Raw genomic sequence first — 23,255 nt, 5'->3', positions numbered from 1 at the left:
CTCCCTTTCCCTCCATCTCCACTCTTGCGCTCTCAGGTGGAGTCCGATCAGCACTGGATGCTCCTCTCTTGCCCTCGCACGCTGAGAGAGCGCCACGCTCCCGTCGGTCGTCGTCCCCCGAACGTCCCCTGCCGCCGCCGCCGCCATGTCCTCCGTCGTTTAACAACAACATGAGACCCCCCACCCCCGGAGGAATGCCCCGGCCAAACCCAGATTGAACAGTTTTGTGTTCCCTTAGGAAGAAGGCTCTTACGCGTCATAAAAGTTCAAACCCACGAGTCCCAGAGTCCCTTGGTCGAGAGCAAAAAGCTTCCCTCGACCCTACGACAGCCATGCAGGTGTCCTTCGCGTGCACGGACCACGGGCTGAAGGCCCCGCGCAACGGCGAGCACAGCAAGCAGAACGCCACCAGCCCCAACACGGCAAGCCAGGCCCGCGCCCGCTTCCGCACTGTGGCGCTGATTGCACGCAGCCTGGGCTCCTTCACACACCGGTACCACCACAACCTCAAGGAGTCGACGGCCAAGCTGACCGGGATGAAGTACAGGTACCTGGGTGGTGACTGGGAGCATGGGGCGGAGCGGGAACTATAGGAAGAAAGGCACAAAATCAAGTAAAACGTCACAGTCGGAATGTCAAGATGCTTACAAACAAATAATTTGGGTTTCGTATAGTCATTTGAAAATACAAAAAGAAGTAAGAAAAACAAGTCAGGTCAAATCCAACAATGAAATATATAAGCTGTCATTTAAAAATATAAAAATAAGTTCAAAAGTTAAGAAGAAATAAAAAAAAAGTAATTTAAAAATGGATTTTTTTTAAAGAAGTAAAAACATTTGAGAAAAATATATATATTATAATTAACAGTATTTACAATAAATGCAACGGCAAGTAGCATATCGGAAGATAGTCATAATAATAAAAGTTCATAGAAGAGGATAATTACAGATAAATCAAGATTGATCACATACGAATCCATTAAGATATGACAAAAATTAACACAAGAAGAAAACAAATAGAAACAAATAGAAAAAAAGAACAAAGATATCCAAAAGAGAGCAACAAAGATCATTAAATGGAAAAATGGAAGAATTAGGGACAGAAGAGGGAGGGGGGTAGTTAGTTAGGGGGGAGGGGGTATCCGTTTTTCCGAGGGGGGACTTCATCATCTAATAATTTTGGTTACTCAGACAAAGGTCTCAATTCATATTTGAAATGTATTAGATGAGATATGTATTAAATTAGATATGAATCTCTTAAAAAAAAGATAATGTATACTTCTTTTGTAAAGACATTACATAGTTAATTACTGAGCAAAATAATGCAGTATTACTATTGTGTAATGTAAAAAAAAAAAGACTGCAAAATTTAACCGATTCTCCAACTGCAGAAACATTTGGATACAGTGCAGAGATGCAGTATCTTCCTGAACAGCATGTTTTGCTGAATGTGGGGTGCGGACGGGAGGTACGCACACCACAGAAACCCCGAATAAAATATATATAGATTCCAGCCTGCTCTCTATACCTCCCTGTTGCCTGCGCTTCCATATTCTCTCTGCTGCGGCCGTGCTATAAGCTTCAATAACTTCCGTATAAATTTGAGATTGCCCTCAGAACTCGGAACGAGGTGCCGAATGACACACTGTAACTGTAAAATACGAGAAATTTCCACTGAGAGGAAGGAGGGAGCGCTGTGTGTGGGAACAAGGTAAACAATGCTCTCTTTACTTCACCGAGGGGGGCTCTTAACCCCGGCGGCGAGAAAGAGGCTCTCGCCTCGCTGCCGAGATGACTTCGCCTGTTGCCGTGTCGTAATTCAGGGGGACAGCGAAAGGAATAAAGAAGGATGGGGTTTTTACTGAGCTAAATGTGATAAGTGATTGTCAAAGCATCTATTCCCGTTTCCATAATGACATTGAAATCGCCAACCCCGGTTTCGGCTGTCAGCTGATGTTCTCCAAAGCGGCCGGTGCGAATGAAATATTTTCACATTAAGCAGCGAAAAGATAATTGCTGTTGCTTTGAAGTTGTTCGCTTCGGCTTTAAATAATTAGATTGGGGAGGGAAAAAAGAAAAGATGGCGTTGGAATCTGAGAGTTTTCAGTGTTTTTATGGCACTATTGGTTTCCTGGCGCTCCGTGTTTCAAAGCCCTGCAATGCACGTGCGGGACTGAAACAAGTGTGTGTGTGGGACAGGTAAAGTCAACTTTTCATGTGGAATTTGTCATACTTCAATATTCCATATTCAGTTGATGGACTACTCTGTGTCGGATACAGCATATGTTTAAAATTCCTGACCGGATGACCAATCATAGTTTGATTGTTCATCAAATGGTATTGGGGAGAACTAATGATCAAAGCAATTTGTTAATACAAAGTGAACAAATAAAGATTTCAATAATACATCTTATGGATTCTTTATCCTTTTTTTTTTTTTTACCTACTCATAAAACCACAAAAAATTGGGTGTGGTCAAAGCGACAGAACCCCTGCAGATAAAAGGAAGCTGCCTTGATTTTTTTTTTTGACATACTGTAACATAGTTTTCAGTTAATCCAGAGTGTAGTGCATCAATATAACACATACACATAAGGAGAAATGATTTAAACTTCCTATCTGCAAAGCTTAAATTAAAATATGAAATAATAATAATAATAATAATAATAATAATAATAATAATTTATGAATTGTGATTTTTTTTTTAAACACAAAAGCTGCATTTCCTATATGTATTCTTGTTCCTTGCTTTTGCTCATTTGTCATTCATGAAAGCAAATAATCACTACTACACAGTGTGAATCACATTTCACACTTCTATCCTCCCCATAAATTCTCCCCCTCATTTCCAAACGTTTGCGAGCAATGTGACAATTCAATACATTTAAAAGGCATAAAAGTTTTATTTTCTAAATACATTTTGTGGACCCCCGAGCAGTACTTCCATAGATCACAACGGGCCACAGACCCCTGGTTATCTGAACCACGTTGACATTACAAGAGAACAACAGCTTTATGACTGTGTCCCTAGTTTATTATATTATTGTGTATTTTATTGTTTTATTACATTGCCTCTAGTCTATTTCTTCACCTCCTCTTCCCCGATACCCTTTAAAACAAAAACAAGGCCTAAGTCTAGTTGTTGTTGTTGTCACTGTTTTGCATGCGACATACAGTAAAAAGAACAATAAACTGCAACTTGACACGTCATAACTCAAAGAAAGTTTTAACTGTACTCAGTTTTAACACTCAAATACAAAACTGTGTTTTGAGATAGAAATGAGATTCAATTACTTTGGAATTGAAAAATGGGGAGGGGAGCTGGATCTGCTTCATCTTTGTCGCTGTTTGCAGGTGGAAGCAGTTAAGCCTTTGGTAAACCCCCCTATCTTCAGCACACAGAGAACACACTTATCGCTTATATAAACTCTGTGAACCCACAGTTCCTTTGTCTTTCTCCTTCACTCTGTTTCCCGGCCTTTCTCTCTCTCCATCTCTTTCTCTCTCGCACTACCCCCCTCCCCTCCTCCCCCCAACTTTAAGATGTTATCAGCCGGTAGCATATCTCGCTTTAGGCACATGATTTGGCTGGTGTTGGCTTTGTGGAAAAGAAGGCCAGGCCGCAACTCAATCTGAGTTGTGGCATTTCTTGCCAATCCTCTGTTTGCGATAAGCAGTCTAGTACATGAATGGGTATGAATATATGTGCGTGTGTGTATATGTTTGTGTATGTATTCATGCATGCATGTCGCGCTCTTCCTCCCAAGCTAAACTGGGAACATCCGAAGGCGTAGACGTTGAGGCAGATGATGTGGTATGCAGAGGGAGAGAGAGAAAAGATAGATAGAGCGAGAGAAAGAGAGGGGCACCACCATCTAACATCACCATCAGCTGCATTTACAGTTGTCATGGCAATGAGGAAAAAATAAACAGTTCCATCCGATAACTGGTCAAATCTGGCTGCAACTTTACCCTTTTGGTTGCTGTGTAATTGTTTAATTTTTTCCCGAAAACCCAAACAAAAATAACAAAACAAAAGCGCACGTGGCGCCGTCTCACATTCACACATAGTGTAAAATCTCCGGCCCACGGACATGGTGATGTAACACAGCGTTCAGTGGCTGGCTTCACACAATGTTCTGATTGTTTCTAGTTCCCAGTATGAGGCCTCGGATCGCCGGGACCACGGGCTATTTGGTGGGGAAGCACCAGAAGGTCCGTGCGATGGACCGGGGGGTCTGGGGCTAGTTCCGCTTGGTTACCGCAGTGCTGCACTGCAGATGGGCACTCTAACATCCCTTCTGTCGCATGCTGGGATAATGCTTTATCAGTAGCCAGCAGAGACCCTGAAAGAGTGGTGTGTGTGTGTGTGTGTGTGTTTGTGTGTGTGTGTGTGTGTGTGTGTGTGTGTGTGTGTTTGTGTGTGTGTGTGTGTGTGTGTGTGTGTGTGTGTGCGCGTGTGCGTGTGTGTGTGTGCGTGAATTTCTCTCTCTCTCTCTCTCCCTCGCTCTTTCTCTCTCGCAAAGGTTATCCGTAGAGAATGCTTTTAAAATCATTTCCATCTATAACTTCTGCGAGGATCAGGTTTTTCTCCCCGCTGCAGCCACCAGACTTTGTGTCGTTCGACAAACAGTCGCGACCATTGAGTTGAGTTACAACTTTTGCAGTTAAAATTTCATGACCCCAGCCCCATTCTTTTGGCAGATGCAGCCCCAGAGCCAATGTCACCCTTCCACGGATGGTTCTCCTGAGCCCTCTGGCTTTATGGCTTTAATTATAAGTCTGAAGAAAAGTATTTCTGTCCTCTTGGCAAGGGTTACTCTTTAATCAGCCGATAGAGTGTCAAATGTCAGAGGGAATTTTTCAAACACAGCTTTTTCTTCTTCTATTGCTTATGGTCTTGCTCTGCTATTGCTCTTTGGAGAGGGAGGGGCATTCATTTATCATGCGTTCCTGTGTCACCGCACAGGAAAGGTTACGTTTCAAACTCCTAAAATAATATTGAGGAACTGCATTCTCAACAGCAAGGTTAAAGTGGTAATCCGTAAGATTATTTTGGTAAAATAAATATTTGATATTTGCCACATATACTGGCACTTCATAGGGAACAGCCATGTATTGTATTTGCGTTGTGCATGTGCTCCTCTATATGCTGTATCCATTGCTGGTGGAGGGGTCAGCTTTTCCTGGCAAGAATACACTAATCGGGCACATGTAAGAGGTGAAAGTCAGCCGCTGTGAATTAGATGAAGCAGCGTAGCTAGTCGTGGTCAGTGAACTGCCAATATGGATGAACATTCCCAAAAAAGAACAGCACCCTCCTAAAAAATACCCCCGACACCTCAAAAAACCAAATCAATCGATCGGATGAAGGCATACCTTCAGACAATCTTATGGATTGCAACTTTAATATATATTGAGAGCACTATTAGGCAGAACTTTCGACAACTATTCCAACTTTTTTTGGATCCTGTACAGTAATACAAGTTTTGCTTTCACCACTGCCCAGTAAATAGCTTTTTGGTGGAAAGAAATCCGTACCGCTGAGCATGGCACCGGCAGCACCTGCTGCTCGATGACAATGAGAGGCACTGTGAGCTTTCTGTATCAGCCAGCAACTTATGTCAGACAGTGTTGGCTGATACAGTCTTTTCTTCCACATGCTTCCTGACAAAAAAAGATAACACTGGGAAACCCTGCTTGTGCCGGCGCTACTCTGTATAAAGGTGTCACGGTCTTTGTGTTTCTATGTTTACTCGTGCGAGCGCTGGTGTGTACTTTATGTGTGTGTTTATGTGTGAGGGCGAGGGGGGGTATAGAGGTGAGGTAAGGTAAGCAGATATGATTATTGTTAGTTTTCCTTTTTGCATGTGGGTGGTGGTTGCAGTAAGCAACTCTTGCATGTGTCTAATTCATTGTTATCGCCTATTTAAAATCAAAAGCCCTCGCGGCCCATCGATGAAATTAATTTGTGTTTCCTTGTGTGTGTTTCACACATTTACGAGTCTCAGAACACGGGTGTGTCTGCTGTGATGTGTGGATCTAATAACGTGAGCTGAGCTATGCTTGAGGCCTGAAGCATGAAGCTCCACTGGGTCCAAACACCAGGCACTAAGCAGCAAAAAGGGTAAGGGAGCGCAATCTCTCATTTAAACGCCCAACAACTTCTGTTAGGAACTCACTTTGAAGTGAAACTTTGAATTGCAAGGTTGTTTTTTGTTTATTTCTGCCCCCTTAATGGTTATGAAATTGCTCCGTTTCACACTTGCAATATCTACCCCTTCTCATTAAATGAGAATGTCCCCTCATGTGGGACGAAGATCTCTTGCCGTGATAAAACAGAAACGCACGTTATACGGTGAAACCAGGCAATGAGATTGTCCAACTTTATGAGGAAACCAGCTCCATAACCAATTTCAGTGGTGGAAAGGGCAAGGCGTCAGACAAAATAAAATAAGATAGAAAATCCCTTGCACCTTGGGAACGTTAGCCCTCTTTTACATTCACCTGTTTACTTTTCCAAGTGAAACTCAAATCAACAAATCGTGGCAGTGGAAACCTTCTCCCGTCTTGGACATTCCATGCGTGTATTCTAACCTTTTGCAAAGCCATGGCTGGCTTACAGACACTGATCCGGACCGGACATCCCACCGGGCCGAATCAATACCCTTCAGATCTGCCCACGTGTTTTTCGATACAGGCTCAACTTACAGGCCCGCAGCTGTAATCGCCCGTCTCCATGTGAAAAATACACCGTTATCCCGCCTGCGGTGCTCCGTCTATCACTTTACGACCCAACTACTTTACAATCCAATCTCATGTTGATTTACTGTACAGGTCCCAAACCCCAGATTAGTGACTGTATGAGAGTGAGAGTGTGTGTAGGCCGACGGTTTAAGAGGACAACACACCTGAACAGCCACCAGCATTAGGACATTAGGACATATGAGGACACATTTGGTGTGCCCATAATCCGAAAGGCTTTAATTCTGTTTTCAACATTTTACAATTTTTCATATGTATCTCCTGATTTACTCTGACTCAAAGATTTTATAGTGCTATTTTGGGTCTTCATATTCCCAACTAATCTTGTTGTTAAAGGTTTTGCTTGAAGAGTATCTTGCTAATCCACATAACCTGCATCTGTATGTGTGTGTGTGTGTGTGTGTGTGTGTGTGTGTATGTGTGTGTGTGTGTGTGTGTGGGTGTGTACCAATACATACACACACACACACACACACACCCACTCAAACTCACAAACATGGCTGCGCCCTCCCCTGCAGATGCCTATAGGGAAAGCAGCTGTCATTTCCCATTTCCCATTCTCTGTCATATAGGATGCTTTATGGGTAGAGGGCGTTTGATCTGCTCAGACTCCTCCGTCTTCCTCTTCCTCCCTCTTTTTGGGGACTTGCTGGCTGTCCGTCTTCCAGTCTCTCGCCATCTCCATCTCTCTTCTCTCTCCTCATACATCCTCACTCTACTCCAGCCTTGCCCTTTATCTCTGCATTTTATTTCGCCTCTCTATCCTCCACCCTTCATCTCTCTCTCTCTTTCTCTCTCTCTCTCTTTCTCTGTCAAGAACAATTTCTCAGGATTCCACCATAAGGACTGTGGGCTTAGTCCGTGAATTACTCCCCACGCCCCCTCCCCTTGTCCAAATTCAACTCCTCAGTGTTTCCGTTTAAGATAATCTGTTCATTTTCCCTTCAAAAGAATTCATTCCTGTCCTCTATTTTCTATCGCTGCCACGCAAAGTCTTGGATGCGTTCCCTCCTGCTGCTGCGCTGGATGTCTTGATAACATACATACAGTACAGTTCTAACTGTGTTCTTTAATCCAAATGCCCACATTGGCCAGCTTGTTCAATGTGTCGTTGGAAATTAGACTAAATGGGTGGGTGTGCTCCGCATTAATCCCCCAGACATGAAGGAGTTTACAGTTTAAAGCTTGTACTTAAAATCTCGACTCTAACACAGAGCGGCAGAAATGTATTTAACCCCTCCCACATCAAAATAAGGTGCTTAAAGGAAACACCTTAACATACTGTACAATAAATCAAATATTTATTTGATTTGAATATTCGCTTTCAATTTGTTAGAGGAGCAAAGCCACTAAGAATAAAAGCGAGCTGCACGGCGGCTCGCAGGATGCTCATAAGTGGTGACAGGTTTGTGTGAGGGGGCGTCTTCAAATGACTCATTTGTCGTTTGACTCGGAGGCTTCATTTGGGCGCCAGCCAACCATGAGGGGCTGTGTCGCAGACACTGGCCGACAAAGTTGTTTATATGTAAGAGTACAGACATGTTGGCCTTTCCCCCTCATCTCCTCTGGTCTGTTGTGCTTTATTCATTCGAGACTCCTAAGTTTGACATTCCCTTTCTTTCTCTGTCTGCCTCTCTCTCTTGCTTTGTCTGTCTTCACCCATGTCTCAAAAACACTTTTTTTCATGCACCAATGCATGCACACCCCATATGCATAACCATTGTAAAAATGTAATTTTCCCTTTTTTTTTTTACACAAGCATACTCATTTGGTCTTCCCTTATTGCAAATTACTCATGGCACCTCAATCATTTTTTTCTCTTGTAGCATGTCCCGGGTGACAACCAATTTCAACCTTTGGCAGCTCGATTGGTGCACCCCGGAGCTGGCAGCTTGGCTAAATAATCATTAGGTTAGGAGTAATGTGGCTTCTGGCCAACCACTCAAAAGCACAGAGGAGAGGAATATAGATGCAGGGTGAGGTCTCTGGATGCTGTAGGTCAGCTTCGATCGGACATTTTTTTACTTTCCTTTCTAACCAATAACAACCGACCAACCAATAACAAATGCAATTTGCCTGTAGACCAAAGGCAGACACGAGCATAGCCATTCAATTATGTAAGAGCGTGTGTAAGAATATACACTGTATGTGTAAGAGTTAAAGTAAGGAGCCCCCATAATACCAAAACAAAGTTAGCTCTCTGCTGAGGGGAGTTTTGAACGGAGATTAATTACGCCTGCAAGCTCTTAGAGCGGATTCAAACCTCAGAAAATGTACAGTTTATCTCTAACAGCACTAATGAGAAAGGCTGTTCACTCACACATACTGACACACACACACACACACTCCTGCATACCTCTAGGCGCAGACAACCAATTCATCGGTTATTATTATTAACTCCTAACGTACTCTCTGTCCCGCACTTGGACAGATCCGAGTCCCAATTCACACAAGATCAGAGAAACCCGGGATGATGTTGCATCCAAACTCCTTCCAGCTGCATCGCAAACAGGAGTGCGGGCCAAGAGCGGTGTTTGTCTCCTCCTCTTTGTCTAGACTGTACAGCTGTGCCGCTGTCTCAATGAGTGATGCACCGCCATGTTTGACAACTAATTGAATTGGCTGAGGGCACCGTAAGATAGGGAGGGGTTGGAATAATCTGCTCCTCGTCGGCCATTAGTTGCCAGGGCAGAAGGAAAACCACTCTTGGCAATTTTTTTAGGGCTCATTTGTTGGAATGAGTAAATGTCTGCAGCAAAGAGCGGATAGCACATCCCGAGTCATAATTGGCTGCTTTTCAGTGTCAAGGTATAGATATTAAGACATATTCTTCTGCCCAGATGGATGTGTCTTCCTGGCAAAGGGGTGTGCGTGTGTGCGTGTGTGCGTGCGTGCGTGCGCATCGAGTGCATCTGAGTTTGTCTTTGCAAGTGTGTACATATTCTCCCCTGTGTGTGTGTGTGTGTGTGTGTGTGTGTGTGTGTTTGCCTGAGCGCAAAAGCATGCATATAGCCTCAGTTGTCACAGTCAAACTAATGTCTCAATTTCACAGTTGTCACGCCTGATCTTTCTCTCTTGCCAAACAACGGCGATGACTGCCTCTCTTGGGTGCCTGTATAACGCTGATGCAATCTGGGACCAGGCCTGATTTCTTCCCCATTTCTCTCCATTTTGTTGTTCCATTTTCCAAACTTTCCCCCCACTCTAGCCCCTCGAGTCAAACTCTAGTAGGACACCTGTGGTGACAATGGGGAGATCGGTCGTCTAGCAATGCTCTAATAAGCCTCTAATAGTGTTGTTAGCAGATGACATCTCTCTCTAACGTGTTACTCATTAGTATACTCAGATTGTGACACTATACATCAGTAGGCGATCTGTGACTCCCAGTAGAGGCTACTGGGATCGACTGTGTTAACGAGTGCTGGGGGTATTAAATGGAGAATTAACTGTGGGGTGGGAAGAGGCCTTCAGCATGGAGCTAATATAAGGAGGCTGTACCCGAGTTAATGGATAGAGGGATGCATAGGAGCCAGGAAGAGAGAGAAAACTGAGCAGACTAAAACTTTGACCTAACCCGTGCGAGATAGAGAGCGAGCCACAGAAAGAGAGATGGGGAGAGATGGAGGAAGAACAAATTGACGAAAGATGATGTGTTTCAGCAACTTCCTTCAGAGAATGGAGAAGGATTTGCTTTTTTGTCTACTTCTTAATGGCTGAGACAATAATGGTAAAGAGTCCGAGGAAGTGCTCCCGGTGTCAGATGATGTCAAAGGCTGTGAAAACACAAGACAAGATCATTTAGTGAGGAAATAAAGGAGGATGGGGGCAGTGGGCAACACTTGTTAAAAGGTTTCTTCTTGCTAAATTCCCCCTCAGGAGCGCATGTGGAGTTAATGGAGTCACCATTTCAGGTAATAAAACATTTATATATGTTTGTAGAAGCCTCTGATGGACGCTTTGCTGGGAAGATCCCTCTCTCATGCAAGGTGGAGACTGCTTATAGATTATTCTCGGATTCTTAGAGTCCTCCCCCAATTATCTCTCAATTGGTATTCATGACTGGAACAGTGACATGGATGACCCTCCACGACAGTGATCCTCTCCAAATACAAGAGAACTTCATCAATACAACAGACGCTGATTTTAAATGCTTCATGCTGCCACTACAATCGATTTTTCTAACTATTAGCCAAAGTGTAGTGTGTCAACTCTTACTCTGGCAACTTACATATACATTTCAGCCTAATATCTAATATCCTAAATTACATAATTATTTAAATCACCTCCTAGGGCACCATCCCGAGCGGCGGCGTGGAGAGGGAGCGATTGTGGCGCATTTTGAGCACCTGTCTCCCTCTCCCACAGTGCTGACGATGCGCATGCTCGTGATGCGCATGCCAGCAAATGGGGTGCCTGCGATCGGCTCGCCAAAACAATGTTTTTATTTTAGATGTAGCTTATTTTCTTTTTCGTCTGATTATGGAACGGTATGGAATGAAACCGTGCGTAATGGGGACACTTTCTCTGTGACTCTCTCCCCGATCAGCTCCTCTCCATGCGCTATGTGCAGAAAAATAATCTAGACTAGTCTACGAGTCGTGCCCCGTTCGTGGAGGCGCGTGGAGGGCCGTGTTAAGCGCCCGTGTCGGGAGGCAGACAGTTCACACATATAAAAATATATTTATGATTCCCTTTATTTATATTTCCCATTGAAAAGTTATCCCTGTGAATTTTGTAAGCTTCTATCTATTTTATCCTGTTATTGTAATGCACCCTCACTGAGGAAAAAAAACAAAACGACTGCTTGACTTGAAGAATCTCAGTCCCATATCACGCTGATGCAATCTGGGACCAGGCCTGATTTCATCCCCATTTCTCTCTATTTTGTTGTTCCATTTTCAAAACTTTCCCCCCACTCTAGCAAAATGAATAAAACTCTAGCAGGACACCTGTGGTGACAATGGGGAGAATGGTCGTCTAGCAATGTTGCCAATGCTCTAATAAGCCTCTAATAGTATTGTTAGCAGATGCCACTTCTCTCTAACATGTGACTCATTAGTATACTCATTGTGACTCCCAGTAGAGGCTACTGGGATCGACTGTGTTAACGAGTGTTGGGGGTATTAAATGGAGAATCTACCACGGGGTGCAAAGAGGCCTTCCGCAGGGAGCTAACATAAGGGGGCTGTACCAAGAGTCAGGAGCTACGAACCACAGGAGCTAGGAAGAGAGAGAAAATTGAGCAGACGTAAAACTTTGACAGCGTGCAAGAGAAATTGAGACGAGGAGAAATTTCAAGATTCAAGATTCAAGAGGTTTATGGAGGAAGAAGAAATTGACAAAAGATGATGTGTTTCAAAAGTTCCTTCAGAGAATGGAGAGGGAGTTTCTTTTTTGTCTACTTCTTAATGGCTGAGACAATAACAGTAAAGAGCCGAGGAAGTGCTTCCTCTCTCAGATGGCAAGATTTTTAGTGAGGAAATAAAGCGGGTGGGCAATGGGCAGTGGGCAACACTTGTCAAAAAGTTTAATCTCGCAAAATTCCCCCTCAGGAGCACATGTGGAGTTAATGGAGTCACCGTTTTAGGTAATAAAACATTTATATATCACTGGAGCAGTGGCATGGACGACCCTCCACTACGGTAATCGTTTCCAAATACAAGAGAACATTACCAATGCAACAGACGCTGATTTTAAATATTTCGTGCTGCCACTACAATTTTTCTTAACTATAAACTTTACTATAACAAAAGTGTAGTGTGTCACCTCTTACTCTGCCAACTTACATAAACCTTTCAGCCTAATATCGTTAACATCTATGTGAACCGGTGTTCTGGCCCAGGACCAGGGAACGAGCGAGGGGAGGCAGGCAAAGGCAAAACAGGGCCGGTTGGCATGTATTTATTATAGAATAAACAAAAAGGTGGCTCGTGGGGCCAAAGGCAAAATCAAATGCTCGCAGGCAAACAGGAGGCGAGTCTGGCCCGTCTGTGCTTACGTATGTGTGCTGCCGCCGTAACGTGGGCGGTCTGTTGCACTTAGCGTCCGTGCTGGTTCTGATCACGTCTCCAAAACCCCACGCACCTCCCTTACTTCGGGTAAAAACAGATCCGAAATTATGTCCTGGTCCTGGATCAGAGGAATCAGCGGAGCCCCTCCGTTGATTCGCTCGATCCCCAGCAGCTGAGTAGCCCCGAGATAGGAGCCTGTACCGCCTGTCTGCAGCAGCCACTTGACCACGCCCCCTTGGTCTGCCACAATCGAATATCCTCATAACATAATTATTTACAGCATTATACAGGGGGATTGTATAAATAAGTAAATATTGAAGGGATTTCCTTGCAGACGTTGCCATCTTTTTCTCCGAGCCCAACAAGCATTGCATTATGCATTATATTCATAGAGATTTCCTTCCTAGATGTTTGACCTTTCATAGAAAAAAAATAAATTAGGGTACACCCACCTCCCAAATACCAAATATCAAATACAAATACCAAATGCCAACATCTTCTCTCCAGCAATGTTAAGCCTTCTTAATAGTATATACATCTAACCAGGTATCGCAAGAGCCCTCGCGCCAGGTCCATCATGATGTCAAAACACCAGCACTTTAAAATGAGTTATGAAAGTGAAAATTACAGAATTTTAGTTGATTCAGAATTTTGTCAGTCAAATCGGAATCGGCTGTTCAATGCGAATATTCGACTATTCAGTGGTGGGGGGGGGGACAACGGCAGGGCCGGGCCGGCTCTTCTTATCGGCGACTTAGGCGGCCTCCTAGGGCACCATCCTGAGGGGCGGCACGGAGAGGCGGCGATTGGGGCACATTTTGTGCACCTGTCTCCCTCTCCAAAGCAGACCATACGCACGCTAGTGATGTGTGTGCCAGCAATTGGGACGTCCGTGATCGGCTCGCCAAAACAATGTTTTTATTTTATTTTACGTCTGCTTATGGAACGGTATGGAACGAAACTGTGCATAATGGAGACACTGTCTCCACGACTCTCTCCCCGATCACCCCCTTTCCATGCGTTATGCGCAGAAAATAATCTTAATGAGTCTACGCTACAGCCAAGGCGATAGGGGCGCATGGAGAGCCGTGTTCCCGCCCGTGTCCGGAGGCGGACAATTCACACATTGTGTTATCCCTGTGGATTTTTGTGAGCTTCTATCTGTTCCTGTTGTTGTAAGGCACCTTCTCTGAGAAAAAAACTGCAAAATGACTGCTCGACTTAAAAAATCTCAGTCGACTCATGGGTTTTCAACTGATGATTAGACCTTATTTCATTTCAGGGGGCAGCCCTATTTAGTTGCATTTTCTTCTGATACATTACATTGTTCTGACACAAAAGCTGTGTTTGTTCTGAGATTTTTGCATGGTACCCATGTTTGTTTATTTGTTTGTTTGTTAACTCAGGAACCTTGGGAAATCTGGGCTGCGCGTCTCCTGCCTGGGCCTCGGTGAGTACATTTAATTGGCATTAGAAGCAAAGGCGGGATGAGCTCTGCAGCATCTGAGTACATCCTCCACATATCTCCCTCCAGGTGGTGGTGTGTGTGTGTGTGTGTGTGTGTGTGTGTGTGTGTGTGTGTGTGTGTGTGTGTGTGTGTGTGTGTGTGTGTGTGTGTGTGTGTGTGTGTGTGTGTGTGTAAACATGTGCCAGTGTGTGTTGGTCTGTTAAGTCTGTTTATTCTCAGTCACAGGGGAATTCAACATGGGGACAAAATTGTAATGTTTTAGCTCTTGGCTCAATATGACCTTATGTAATGGGCAAATGCTTTGCCCTTGAACCCAGAACTGTTTTGGGTTTCCACCCCATTACATCAGACCCCATGTGAAAACCTGCTATCGTTTTTAAAATTATGCCTCGGCTCTTCAAGCATTCGTCTTCATGTGTCCTCCCCCATTGCCACCAGGCAGGACGAGTGGCCTATCACAGTCTCGAAAAAAAAGATAAAAAACAAAGGTGACGGACTCTGAACACCCAAGCGGTTCCACATAAATTCCATAGTGCACGAGCTGTTGAATGCCCAGTGGTAAATGCGCGGCAGGAAGAGAATAAACACAGGCCAGAGTGCTTGCGGGGGGAAGGGAAAAAGGACACATGGTTTTGTTTTCCCCAATCAACAAGCCGGCTGATGATAGGTGTTTGTGACAAGGACAGAGGGCTTGGGCAGCACTACGGCTCTGCAAACAGGGATGTACACACACACTGCAAAACACACACAGTGAGTCACACATACAGTACATACAAACAATGAAATCCAACACACAGAAAATTTGCTTGTCGGCCAAGATCCACAACAAATAACAAGTGTGTACTGTTTACCTGGCCAACCATGATGGCCTGAGGGTTACCATGGTGGCCACGATAACCACAAAGATACACAACAGCACAAAAGCCCCAAATCAATCCATTATCTGCAGCGCATATACAGTATCTTACTTTTGTTTGAAGACATGCCTACACATACTGCTTCCAGCTGGCTTTTTAGTATTGAATTAAAGGTCAGGGCATGGTAGGTCCTGGATTTTTGTGTGTGTGTGTGTGTGCGTGTGCGTGTGTGTGTGCGTAGGGTGTTGTGGGGGGGGGGGGGTAAAAGCTGATGAGGATGATGATGATGATGAGGACTTTCCGGTGAACCTATCCACTTCCATCCTATCAACACTCTGACATTTGGCCGTGATTGTTTGAGGGAGTAGGCACTGTGCCAAAATGTCAAAGCGATCACTAATGCGTGACTGAAGTGCGCCACATTTCGTTTTGTGCACGTGGAGGGGTTGGACTTCCACGGTCGTCGCTGGCTTAGTGCACTGTATCTGTTGTGCGTAACTTTGGTTTCCTAAACTTTGACTAACATGTCTTTCTTTCTCTCCCTCTGACAGGCACCTGGGTCACATTTGGAGGTCAGATATCAGATGAGGTAAGACGTGAGGTCACATTTCTTTTATACTGGTGTATCCAAATGTGTCCAGTGGGACCCTGCTGGGTCTTGTGCAGTAAGTGGGTCTTCTTGAGATGGGCCTCCTCCCTTGTCAAATTAAGTTTGTGGGAAGGGGTCTTCTACCCATGTCAGTGCTTTTATCCGGCCTTGGAAGGGAGGGCAAACTTGGGCCCAGCTCATCACTGCCTGACTACCACCGAGACTGATAAGGGGTGCAAATTGCAGAGTGGACGAAAATAGAAAACACATTCCTTTTAAATCAATACAGGCTCCATAAGTAAGATGGGTGTGACATACACATCTTTAATCTCTTAACAGGGGCATCAAATTTCCGGTGCTGAGCTGCTATCAGATTCGCTCTCATTTAAACTCCAATGGATGAAACTCTTTCTAGGTTCCTTTTTCCTCAAGTGTATTGTTGCCAGTGATGCAGAAGTAAAATTAACATTGAACCCTAACACAGGACCGGCAGATGTGGTTTGGTGTGGTAAGATTGTGCTTATGTCTGTGCCTTTGTAGAAATGTTGTTCAACCCTATTTTCCAAATCGAGAACAGGAGGTTCACTGGGCTCGGGTGGGTTTATGCTTCACCACAATGCGTGTGGTGTAATACGATGTGACTGTGGTCCCTGTGGTGAAACTGGTCTTTCTCGTGGCAGGTGGCAGAGCAGCTGATGACCATCGCTTATGAGAGCGGGGTCAACCTGTTCGACACCGCCGAGGTCTACTCTGGGGGGAAGTGAGTAACATCTCAGATCGGCCTTTTCTCCACAGAGCTCTACGTAAAGCAGCACGGATCTGGTCGGGTGTACTACGGCCCCATGGGGCCCATACATACACATACACCTTAACTACCTGCACGCACACACCTACACACACTCCATCCCATCAACAAGGATAGATCTTATCCACCTGAGTGCGACAGCGATTAAATGGCAACAGTGACAACTCTGTGATTTCCATAATGCCATTCATCGTCAGGGACTTGTCATTCCATGTGCTGCTAAATTTAACTTTATTGGCTGGCAGCATGATGTTTTGAATGATAGACGAGCCCACGGCGGCTGCCTGGCGATGAATTCTGATTTCAAGGTTACCAGGGAAATTGAATCCCACAATATGAGCATCAGTTTTAGTTTATCCTGCACTCCCACAACATTTTTAATCTCGCCTTTTGCGATATGTGGTGTGGCAGATAACCGCTAGGTTACCACACTCCCACTCCAGTGTAACAGTCTTAAATCTAATCTCCCCGCTCCTTTTTTACAGAGCAGAGGTAATCCTCGGAAACATCATCAAGAAGAAGTGCTGGAGGTGAAGTACAAAAAATGTGATTACGTGGTGTCATTTTGTTTATTTGTGTGTGTGTGTGTGTGTGTGTGTGTGTGTGTGTGTGTGTGTGTGTGTGTGTTGAGGTATGCATCCATAATGTCGTGAGAGGCTGAAGGCGGTTTAACAGAAAGTGCTAATCCAACGGGAATGGAAAACGCCCCTGTCTCACTTTTCTATCCACCAATCCACATCTAAATCTTTTGCTGTAACCATGGCAATCTCAGAAAAATGAACTCATCGCCATAGCTCACAACTGAAGCCACAGCATTCAAGCGGACTAATTATAAATATTGAAATACTGATGCGATACATGGTACCGTGCACATGGTGTTGTACTGTTTAGTCCTCAACATGTGTACTGCACTTTTCACTCGCCCGCTCTCTGCCTTCCTCTACTTGAGTTGTGTTTCAGTTTGAATTATTAATCCTTAAATCGAAGGGATTTGACAGTGGAAGAGTGATCTTGTTAAAGTTTGCAAAACGAGATCGTCTGTAGTTCTTCATCTCGTCTGAGCTCCATAGCTTCTTCATGAGTCAAGCTGTAATTTAGACTCTTGCCAACCAGGAAACTGTAAAATATCCCCAAAAAAGACTCACCATTATTAGTTTAGTTGTTTCAATATATATATACAGAAATATATGACAAACGTTGCTGCAGACCCCCTGCAATTCCTTAGAGGACCACAGCCCATAGAGGACCACAGTTTGGGAAATACCCTGGTTTAAGAACACCAAAATCACGTATATACCAGTGTATACAAAGATGGCAATAATACCAGCATTGCATCTGCTGAATTCAAGCTCACACAAACATATACAATATACCTTTACTACTCGCAATTGAAGACGTCTGCACACACACACACACACACACACACACACACACACACACACACACACACACATATGTATTTATTTATATATATATATATATATATATATATATATATATATATATATATACATTTAATGTATACATATGCTTATCAAGGAGAATGTTTTTCATCAGGAGGTGCTTGATGGTTTCTAATTCAGTGCTTTTGATGTCTGTCTTTCCTCAGGAGATCCAGCCTGGTGATCACCACCAAGCTCTACTGGGGAGGAAAGTAAGTATCTGTGTGTGTGTGTGTGTGGGTGTGTGTGTGTGTGTGGGTGTGTGTGTGTGTGTGTGTTTGACCTGATTATGTGCGCTCTCCATTCATGTGTATATCTTCATACATATAAAGAGGATAAGAAATTGGAGAAGAAAAACAAGCCTTTCTAAAAAGAGAGTTTCAGCTTTTTCTGGCAACAGGGGGAAGTTTCCTGCTCTCAATCCAGAGTGCCTGCAGGTCCTTAAAATGTCTTTAATTTAGTTTGATATACGTTAGACCTCAAAAAGGCATTAAATATTCTTAAATAGTCTTAAATTTGAAATTTATTTTAGTCAACATTCGTAAAATTCCTTTGTTTCAGAGTCAACATTTATTATGTTATAAACCCCTTAGTCTGCAGCTGAGCCTAATACACATATTTTTAGTGTCGGAGAAATGCCTTTTCTGGGTGAACCCAACCCACTTTATACTTGGCTGTCATACACACCTGTGGAGAGAAATCCATGAACATACTTGTACTTAGCTGTCCGAGGTTCTGTGGGGAAAATAGCTAATGCTTATACTTATTCCAGTCCCTAATCACTTACCTTGCTATCTGACCTGAATGAATCTGTTCTAATGGCAGTTCATAAAATAATCAAATCCATGACCTTCCCTGTGTCTACATTCAGTCGTACTTATTTCTGCCTTAAAAATACCTTAAGTCTTTTAAAGTATTCAATTTAACTCTCTGACAGTGTCACCTGGTGAAGCAAGACACAGCTTTTAGGAGAGAAACTTTCCTCTGTCTTGAGGGAGAGAGAGAAGTCGAAACAAGGTCATAGAGCTTGGCATCAGCATTCTTCTCTTTCGTCTCTCTCTCTCTCTCTCTCTCTCTCTCTCTCTCTCTCTCTCTCTCTCTCTCTCTCTCTCTCTCTCTCTCTCTCGCTCTCTCTCTCTCTCTCTCGCTCTCTCTCTCTCTCTGTCTCTCTCGCTCACTCCCTGTAAGTTGAACAACTGCAGCCCCCTAAATCTCATCTGAACTCATCCTGAACAGATAATCACCCGGGTATCAGGTCTGTCTCCACACGGGATGGATTATTAGAAAAAAGAACTGATTAACCAACTGAGCGCCTGAGTGGCTTGCTGATTGCGAGACACACACTCACACTCACACACACACACGCACACACACACACACACACACACACACACACACACACGCGCACACACACACACACACACACATTTTCTCTTCTCTTCTTTCCTTCCCCACTTTCTATCACCAGTATAGACACACACACACACACACACACACACACACACACACACACACACACACACACACACACACACACATACACAAACAAACACAGCAGGATGGTAATGGAGAGGGGGGACCGCCTCGCACACATCTCTCCTTGTGTCTGAAACTGGATGTATTATGCTAAGCAAGGAGGGAGCGAGGCAGAAACAGAGAGTGTGTAGTAAAGCGGGGGGAGATGGGAGGATAAGGGACACCCGGCACAATCAGGCAGAAGTAGAGAGCGGGAATGGAGAGAGAGAGAGAGAGAGAGAGAGAGAGAGAGAGAGAGAGAGGGAGAGAGAGGGAGAGAGACGGAGAGAGAGAGATGTGTGGGTGGGAGGCAAGCAACAGATTGCTGGTTAACAAACAGCGTTACCAGCAGCCTGATCAACTACAGTGGTACTATGACTTACGAGTTTAATTCGTTCTGTGACAGAGCTCGTAATTCAATCTGCTCGTATAGCAAATCACTTTTCCCCATTGAAAATAATTGAATTGCCATTAATCCGTTCCAGCCCCCAAAAAACCACCCCGATTTTTTTTTATGTGTTTTTAAATAAGAAAAATGTATTTATAAATAAGAAATATTGTATAAAAACATAATAAAACATAATAAAAGAGAATGTGTAGATTATTTTTGCCTTCTCACAGATGATTCCCTCCGTCCCGATATCTCCTGCGAGCTGCTTCTCCATCAACCACACCAACAGCAGATTCTCCATCTTTTCATGGACAGCGGTCCGCAGCTTAGACATTATTTTAACGCCCTTGGCTGGCGTAATACCCTTTATCGTCTCCTTCTGCTTCAGTATGGTACATATTGTAGAATTACTACGCTCGTACTGCCTCGCCAATTCCATGACACGCACACCTCGCTCATGTTTTTCTATGATTTTGCGCTTTAAGTCAATGGACATCATCCGCTTCTTCTTCTCAGCACTTACTTTTTTCGGACCCATGGTTCGAGAAAAGAAATTGGCAAAATAACTGCACAAAAAGCACAAATCGCGAGCACAAAACACAAAAGAGATGCTTCCACGGTCAGGTAACCACGTGAAGTGAAGGAGTGAGACGCGGGATGCTGGCCGCATTCGCTCGCCACGCCCATCAGCGGCGGCATACCTGAAGCTCGCTCCTCGTAACTGAAATCTTGGCTCGCAAATCAATACAAAAATTCGACGGCTCGTAACTCGGAAAACTCAAAAACTCAAGGTACCACCGTACTTGGTTTTTACATGAAGTTATGTTCGGTTACAAAAGCAAGATGGAAAAATAAGGTAACCTTAATTCTGGTTTCACTTTTTGATATCATGTCATATAAATATTCTTTATTTACTTTTATTTTTAAGACAAATATATTGATATTTACTATTTACTACTATATTTTAAGCAAATTTAAATGGATTTGAAATGTATTATCTTTTTTTTGCGATACTGAAAATCACATAAAGCAGTTTCTTTATGTGCAATGTGGAATATCGGCACTTTGACCAGTAATGTCGGTATCAAAGTACAGTAAAGCATGCTTCACACCGAATACGACAGACGACAAACAGGAGGCCCATTCATTCCTATGGAGAGTCAGATTCCGCACGCGAAAAGCTGTGACACACTGCCGTGCAGATTTTCCGCATCCATTCCAGGCTCCAGGCTGCGTTCCGATTTTTCAGAACTTATGCGGCAAGTTTCGGTCCGGCACTACTACCGGAAGTGACATCAGTCAAGTATTTTATTGGAAACAGGATTAAAACGAAGTAAATACGTATGTCACGCATATAAAATAATCATGTTAACGATATTAACGTTTAACCTTCGATGTTGAATGGGGTCCATGGAAAAGCTTGAAAGTATGTAGGATAGCCATAGTTAACTTTCCCTGTCTTTTGCTAAAAATACTTAATAAATAAGTGATATTAGGGACGGCGCTGCTTCAGAGTGAAATCGGCTACAAACGACAGCGACAAGGAGGCATCAGTGACGTGAGGTGTTTTGTCGCTGCATTTTTGAACATTCCATAACTGTACGTGTGCTTCTTTGACACGGGTGTTTTCCCTGCGGTCCCAGGGCCGAGACGGAGCGAGGGCTCAACAGAAAACACATTATCGAAGGTAAGCGGGGTCAATTTGCTCATCGCTTTCACCTCCACCCCCGTCACTCCAGGCCCCTTGTGTACTTCTCTAATTTCTTCGCCCTCCCCGCTGCGTCACCTTCACCCTGTCTACACTTTCTCTTCCCTATGACTTTTCTCTCCATCTGCTCTCAGTCGCACATAAAAAAAAGATGCATTCGTTATATGGTTTTGCTGTTACCTCACAGGGAAAAGCCTGGTGTACATCAGATCTGCCCTATAGCTGTGTGCCTTGTTGTGCCTTTACAAGTTGTGTTGTATTAACTCCTCTCCCTTTCATCACTCCATTTCTATCTACCATTAACTACCATTCTGTCCTTTCTGTACTCATGCATATTTTTTCCTGAGGTTTTTACAGAAAGAGGATTTGCCCTAAACTCAACCGATGGCATACTAACTTGCATAGTCCCCGACCACATCCATCCCTAAATGGACTAAAGCTCCATCAGGCCCCGCAGCGCAGTGCACCTGCAGCAGTGACTCAGCTCTCTGCCGAATATTAACATTCACTGCAGACTCGACAACCCCCCCCTAAAAAGAAGAGGAGGAGAATGCATTAAGATAGAGGGAGGGGAGAGAGAGAGGGCAAGATTAGATAAAGGGAGTGAGACATAGAATAAAAAGAAAGGGAAAGGGAGAGAGAGGTGTGTGTGTGTGTGTGTGTGTGTGTGTGTGTGTGTGTACCCGTATATGGTTACAAAGGACAAAACACCTGAATACAAAACAACATACACTTGGATTATAAGGATATTTAAGCGTGGTTTATAGTCGCCGCAGCACTACAGTGCCACACGGCGATTTTTCGCAAGGGCACACCTCCCAATTTTTTTTAACTCCATGCTGTGCGCTTCAGGTTCTTCTTTTGTATTCATTGGCAGTTGGTTAGACCATCGTTAGGTGAATTACCGCCACCAACTGGACTCATTCTGCCTCTTGTGGTGCGCTTCAGGTAATTCAAGATGGACGCATCTGAAGGAAGGTTGCGCGAAGAGTTCCACAGGTACAATCTGTACGATCCATCCATGCGTGACCACAAAAATAACTAGATGCCGTTGAATTCATGGAAGGAGATAGCGCTGTTTCTGTCCAAAGTTTTGGACTAGTTTAATACCTTGGGACTTCTTCATAATGTTTACATCGACAAACTCACGACCATATATAAAAGAAACCTGAACTGACTATATGAACTGAATATGTATACATTTAACACCTTCTATTTTAATTTTACTGCTCTTTTATAGTTATTCAGATCCTTCTCTTAGGACTTCTTTGTAATGTTGACAGCAGTTCTTCAGTTTCCCCAGTCGGTTTGTGCACATCGCCTCCTGTCTTTCAGGAGAATATCGCCACAGCGTCTACACGGCAACACGCAACTATAATGCAATGCTGCACGGCTTGCTTGCGGCTGTGTTATAGTTGCTGCAAGCGAGCCATGTGGCTCATGGCGCGCACACTAGCAGAGAGTACGAGCATATATACAAGTGGAGTATCTGTGGGCTGGTCTGGGTAAAAAAGTCCAGGGCAATTTTTTTGTCCCAGTCCGTCTCTGGTTTTGAGGGAAGGATCTGAATAAATTGAAAAGAGCAGTAAAATTAAAATAGAAAGTGTTAAATGTATGTATATTGATGGTAGTCAGTTTATATACATATATCACGCAGTTCAGCCTGTCACACGCCACCCCAGTGGCGTTTTCAGGGCCCTCCACC

The 23,255-nt window shown here is 43.9% G+C and overlaps 1 protein-coding gene across 1 annotated transcript in view; it reads left to right on the top strand.

Moving 5' to 3' along the window:
- The first annotated feature begins 239 nt into the window (after positions 1-239).
- The window catches only part of kcnab1b (potassium voltage-gated channel subfamily A regulatory beta subunit 1b), a 37,797-nt gene continuing 14,781 nt past the window's right edge, over positions 240-23,255 (top strand). Inside the window, exons 1-7 of the mRNA XM_080011026.1 lie at positions 240-547; positions 14,182-14,225; positions 15,652-15,689; positions 16,370-16,449; positions 16,980-17,024; positions 18,104-18,148; positions 21,486-21,529. Of these exons, the coding sequence (XP_079867152.1) occupies positions 333-547; positions 14,182-14,225; positions 15,652-15,689; positions 16,370-16,449; positions 16,980-17,024; positions 18,104-18,148; positions 21,486-21,529 (511 nt within the window). The 5' untranslated portion in view covers positions 240-332. The remainder of the gene's footprint in view (positions 548-14,181; positions 14,226-15,651; positions 15,690-16,369; positions 16,450-16,979; positions 17,025-18,103; positions 18,149-21,485; positions 21,530-23,255) is intronic.

This window comes from Zeus faber, assembly GCF_960531495.2.
Source record: "Zeus faber genome assembly, chromosome: 12".
NCBI classification, from domain to species: domain Eukaryota; kingdom Metazoa; phylum Chordata; class Actinopteri; order Zeiformes; family Zeidae; genus Zeus; species Zeus faber.
The sequence above is the reverse complement of the archived record's forward strand: the minus strand, read 5'-3'. Positions and strand labels throughout refer to the sequence as shown.